General features: G+C 50.9%; 1 protein-coding gene across 2 annotated transcripts in view; it reads left to right on the plus strand.

The window, feature by feature from the left end:
- The first annotated feature begins 519 nt into the window (after positions 1 to 519).
- Positions 520 to 5,718, plus strand: part of TCHP (trichoplein, keratin filament binding) — a 23,336-nt gene continuing 18,137 nt past the window's right edge. Inside the window, exons 1-4 of one of the 2 annotated variants that reach the window (XM_011936232.1) lie at positions 520 to 717; positions 2,617 to 2,804; positions 3,533 to 3,743; positions 4,333 to 4,389. In XM_011936232.1, the coding sequence (XP_011791622.1) occupies positions 2,617 to 2,804; positions 3,533 to 3,743; positions 4,333 to 4,389 (456 nt within the window). In that variant the 5' untranslated portion in view covers positions 520 to 717. Of the gene's footprint in view, positions 718 to 811; positions 1,023 to 2,616; positions 2,805 to 3,532; positions 3,744 to 4,332; positions 4,390 to 5,718 lie in introns of those variants that run through there. The other variant, XM_011936221.1, reaches the window with a different exon arrangement.

Genomic DNA, 5,718 nt, shown 5'->3' on the forward strand with positions numbered 1-5,718 from the left:
ACACCTGGGGAATTTTGGAAAACACTGGTACTCTCAGATGGGATTTGGGGTTTCGTTTGGGCATCTGGATTTTTTTAAGGTATCTGGATTTTTTTCTTCTTTTTTCTTGAGACAGTGCCTGGCTCTGTCACCGAGGCTGGAATGCAGTGGCACAGTCACGGCTCACAGCAGCCTTGATCTCCTGGGCTTAAGTGATCCTCCCACCTCAGTCTCCCGAGTATCTGGGACCACAAGTCCCACCATGCCGGGTTAAGTTTAAAAATTTTTTTAGAGACAGGGGTCCCTCTATGTTGCCCAGGCTGGTATCTGGTGATTCCCATGCGCAGCCAGGCTTGAGGATCACTGGCTTATATTCTCCTCCCCCTGGTTTCCGTCTTCACCTTCAGGTGATGGTAACCACCATCTTCAATACGGGTAGTGCACGGACGGATTCTTTGCCTCCATCCTTCCCTATTTTAAAGAGTAGCGACGTTTGCTGTTTGTCTCCCGCCGGCCACGAGGGGGCACCAGAGAAAAACACAGTCTCCCTTCGCGCTGAAGGAGGCTTGGCCCTTGCGACGCTCCGTCGTCGGGCTCGTTGCTGGCGCAACCAGGGCGGAAACTGCCGGCGTTGCTGTAACGCCTCTGGGAATTACACCGCGGAACTGGCCTGCCCACTTCGTGCCTGCGGGAACTCGGGCCGGGGGACTCTTGGGAAACTCCGAGACTCAGATAAATGTGAGTCGGGGGGTTGGACTCGGCCGGATCCGGAGTTAGGGCAGGGGCCCGCAAGCGGCCCGCGCCGGCAGGAACCGGGGCGGCAGTCCACGTACGCGAGCTCAGGGCGCCTCCGGGGTCCTCACTCTGCTCCCGACGCGCCGTGACCCCCTTTGTTGCACGTGCATGTTCAGGTCGAGAGAGGGATGCGACGTGTTCGGGGAGCAGCCCAGCTTGTGGGTGGCCAATCCAGGACCGGAATCTTAAACTTTTGACTCGTGATGCAAAGATTAATCCACTGGCGGCTTTACGGGGTGGGGAAAAAAGTATGTGAAGCTTGCCACGGTCTCAAGACCGAGGTCACACGTTAGCAGCCCGCCGGCTACATTTGGACCACAGATGCAGAGTGTTTGCCCCCAAACCTGGAGGACCTCGAGTATGAGATTCTTGGCGTGGACCAGGCTTTTTCGCTCATTCGACAGGCGTTGCTACCCAGGCACTGCATCGACCCTGCACTCGAGGACAGCTTTTGGGGCAGGGGAATTGGTGCCTGGAGTGAGACTGCTCTCTGCTTTCAGGGCTCCAGCTGTATCCCTACATTGCTCAGGCAGTTCCTCTCTCTAGGGGTGAAAGGTCTGTCCTCCATGGTAGCCCAAAATACTTCCGAGTGTTATATCAGGCGAGGTCCCTCCCCGGGGGCTGCCAGAGCCGGGGCAGGTTGGTCCCAACAGGCAGCCCCTCGCAGTGTAGAGAACCGTGGGCTCTGGTCTCAGATGGACATGAATTAGGAACCCAGCTTGTTTATTTCCTTTACTTCCTGGCTCTGTGATCCTGAGCAAATCACTTCACCTCTTCTAAGTTTCCTCACCTGCCAAATAGCGAGGTGATTGTAAGAATGAAAAAAAGTCGTATGTATTGAGTGCTTGGCACGTACATGTGTTTCTTGCATTATTGTCTCTGTTTAAGTAGAGCGTAAATGTCCCCGATGTGCCTAGTCTAGCAATCTTAGGACAATCCCTGTGTCTGTCTGTTGTGTCCCTGGTGGTGGCTGGCCCACAGCTGGGTGCATGCAGCCCAGAATTTTTGATGTTTTAGTTTTTTTTGAGACAGAGTCTCACTGTCGCCCAGGCTGAGTGCAGTGGTGCTATCGTGGCTCGCTGCAGCCTTGACGTCCTGGGCTCAAGCAGTCCTCCTGCTTCAGCCTCCCGAGTAGCTGGGATTACAGACGTGCCACCACTCCTAGCTAATTTTTGATTTTTTGTCGAGATGGGGTCTCATGATGTGGCTGATCTCCAACTCCTGGCCTCAAGTGATCCTCCTGCCTCAGCCACCCAAAGTGTTGGCATTACAGGCGTGAGCCACCGCATCTGGCTAAGGTTTATTGTTTTGTTTTGTTTTGAGACGAAGTCTTGCACTGTCGCCTAGGCTGGAGTGCAGTGGCACGATCTTGGCTCACTGCAACCTCCACCTCCTGGGTTCAAGCGATTCTCCTGCCTCAGCCTCCCAAGGAGCTGGGATTACAGATGCCCACCAGCACGCCTGGCTAATTTTTGTATTTTTAGTAGAAACAGGATTTCACTATGTTGGCCTGACTGTCTTGAACTCCTGACTTCCCAAAGTGCTGGAATTATAGGCGTGAGCCATCGCACCTGGCCTAAGGTCTATTTAAATTGATAATTTGCAGCACTAGTGGCAGATCATTTTTAAAAATGCTGGTGCTTGGGCCCCACTAAGTTTTTTGATTGAATTAGTTTGGAGTGGGGCTCAGGCATGTCTTTTTTTTCTTCTTCTTCTAAGTTCCACCCAGTGATTTCACTGTGCAGCCAAGGGGCGGTGACCACTCGTTAAAGGGATGAGGCCAAGCTGGTGAGGGTTCCTGGGGTTTACAGTGGCTCACTTTCCTCCCATTCCTGTTCTCAGATGGCACTCCCCACGCTGCCGTCCTACTGGTGCAGCCAGCAGCGCCTGAATCAGCAGTTAGCACGACAGCGAGAGCAGGAGGCCCGGCTTCGGCAGCAATGGGAGCAGAACAGCCGTTACTTCAGGATGTCTGACATCTGTAGCTCCAAACAGGCAGAATGGAGCTCTAAAACCTCCTACCAGCGGAGGTAATTTTGCGGTAACTGCCGATTGTATGGAGGTGGGGGCTACTTGCTGGTCAGGGGATGAGGCCTTAAGGATTTAGGGAGAGTAGGATTTGCCAGGCAGCATGAATTACCTGCATGGTGATGTTTTTCCAGCCGGAAGTGGAAAAAAAGATCATCAGTGCAGCCATACATTGGCATTGAAAAAGATAAAATGATGCAGAAGAATATGATAGAATTTGGAAGCCTGCTTGTAACCCCATATCCCCAGAGAGAGCCACAGTTAACAGTCTCGCAGGTATCCTTCCATGCTTTTACCCACTGATATTTGTGCTTACACACAGACACACAAAACTGCTTTTATAGAAATACATGTAAACACATGGAGGCCAAAAGCATAGGCTTTGAAGTCAGATAGACCTAGATGGAAATCCTGATGGTGTCTCTTGCTGAATGTATGAGCTTTGGTTTCGTCATCAGTCAAGTAGGGCTACAGCAGACCTATGCTGTAGGATTTATGTGGTGGATAATATATACATTATTTATACATTTATACATTTTCTTTTTGCAAAAACAAGATTTTCTCTTAGGCATACTATTCTGTGACCTGCTGTCTTCACTTTGGCTGGGGACACATTCCTGTGTCATCATGACACATCTACTACCTCAGCCTCTTTTACCTACACAGCAGAGCAGAGCACGCTCCCTGTGGCTGTAGCATGACTGATTCAGGCAGGCCCCCTTTCACCCAGCATGCACGCCTATCAGCGTCAGAAGATGAAGGAAGAGAAGAGGAAGAGTCTAGAGGCCCGACGGGAGAAGCTCAGGCAGCTCATGCGGGAGGAGCAGGACCTCCTGGCCAGAGAACTGGAGGAGCTGAGGCTGAGCATGAACTTGCACGAAAGAAGAATCCGGGAGCAGCACGGGAAGCTGAAATCAGCCAGAGAAGAGCAGAGGAAACTGGTAACTTCCCAGAGGCCTTCAGGAGGCTGTGGAGCAGGAGTGCCCCCAGCCTGAGCGTGTCGCACATATAGGGCCATTTCTGGCTGCTCAGGTCTGATGAGAGGCCTGTTAACTCCAGAGCCAGCAGGAAAGGAGCTTAAGTCCTTGTGCAGGGACTGGGTTTTGGATTAGTTAGCTGTATTCTCTTTAGCCCCTTCAATCATTACATCTGCGTGCTTTTCCTTTCTTCCAGTTCTGTGGGCCCATAGAGATCTGGGACTAATCTGTTTTACCTTCCAAAGTAGTTATGTGAAACAGTGAGCCCTGATCTGTGCTTTTCAGCCTGCTGGATTATTTTGAGACCCCCTAGATAGGACCTCTGTGTAGCATCAGATTTTGGTCCCCTTTTGTCACCATTGCAAGAGTCACTTGGTGGTGCCATGTGGTTCCCAGAGCTGTGCATGTGAAGCACAAGGGTTTGAACAGTGGGTGCAGTGACAGTGTGAGTGGAGGCACTCATAGCCTGAGCTGACTTCCACTGTGTGTCATCCAAAACGTGAATGGATTTGAAAACTGACATCAGGCTTTCCATTTTGTGTTTTCTTGATAGATTGCTGAACAACTTTTGTATGAACACTGGAAAAAGAACAACCCGAAACTTCGAGAGGTGAAAATCAGAGACCTCCATTGATTTGCCTAAGTAGATGAAATCATGTTTCCAGACATTTTTTTTTTTAACACGTATCTTGTACTGGGTTGAAATAGAGGAAGGAACCTCGAGCCACCTGAAAAGATCGCCAGGCAGAAGATCTGGCACAGATTGCACTGAGCAGTTCATTCAGTTGTTGAACAAATGTTGATTGAACCTCTGCTGCCTGTTCTACCAGGTGGGGGTATGGAGATTAGATGTGGTTTCTGCTGTCTCCAGCACGGGAAACAGTGGATAGCTCATTACCGGGCAGGATGCAGGGTGCTGGGCCAGCCTGAGAGGATGATCATGGGCCAGCACACTCAACTCTGGAGGGGTCGGGGAGGCTTCCCAGAGGAGTTCCTGGGGTGGAAGAGTTTGAAGGGATGTATGTGTGTAGAGGTGAGGAAAGGATGTTCTAGGCTGATGTGACTGTGAGAACCAGGCCTGAGACTTGAGAGCAGAGTGAGCCCCGGGAGCTGAAAGTGTCTGGGTGAGGCTAGGATGTCAGATAGGGAGAACCCCAAGAAATGACGCTGGCGAGGCAGACGGTGCCAGATGCCATAAGAGCTTGTGTGACCTTCCTCTGAAGGTGCTGGGGGCGGCACATAGGATCCCGGCTGCATTTCAGAGAGAGCCCTCTGGCAGCAGTGTGCCAGCTGGCAGGGAGGGGTGCTGCGACAGCCCAGCTGGGGGATGGTGAAGGCCTGAACTGGGCTGGCAGGGGAGAGGAGGACAAACTGCAGGAGAGGGGGTGGCCTCTTGGCTTGGTGGCCTTGTTCAGTGGAGATTTGGCTGTAGGGAGATCATCCCTCACCGTTACTCATTTATTTTCAACTTAGAGTTTTTGTATACATTTGGTGCCTTCACGTGATTCATAGTTAACATTTAGAAATCGCCAGTGACTACATAATGGAACATCTAGTGCTTTTGTGTGTAGTGTGCACTAATCTGTGGGGGGACTCCTTAGCCCTATTGGCTTCGGTGGAATCATCCAGAGCCGTTAAATCAGAAAAGTTTATTCAGAACATTCAAGTTAGTTGCCTGCGTTCACAGCTGTAAGTTGGGAAAGATTATTGTAAAACTTTTTTGTAGAGACAGGGTCTCCCTATGTTGCTCAGGCTGGTCTTGAACCTGGGCTCAAGTGATCCTCCCACCTCAGCCTCCCGAGTAGCTGAGGCTACAGGTGGGTGCCTCCATATCTGGCTAATTTTATAAACAGTTTCCCAGACAAAAGATTTGGATTGAATGTTGTGATCCATTTTCTTTTTTTTTTTTTTTTTGAGACGGAGTCTTGCTCTGTCGCCC

This window comes from Colobus angolensis, unplaced genomic scaffold, assembly GCF_000951035.1.
Source record: "Colobus angolensis palliatus isolate OR3802 unplaced genomic scaffold, Cang.pa_1.0 Scaffold10, whole genome shotgun sequence".
Classification (NCBI taxonomy): Eukaryota; Metazoa; Chordata; class Mammalia; order Primates; family Cercopithecidae; genus Colobus; species Colobus angolensis.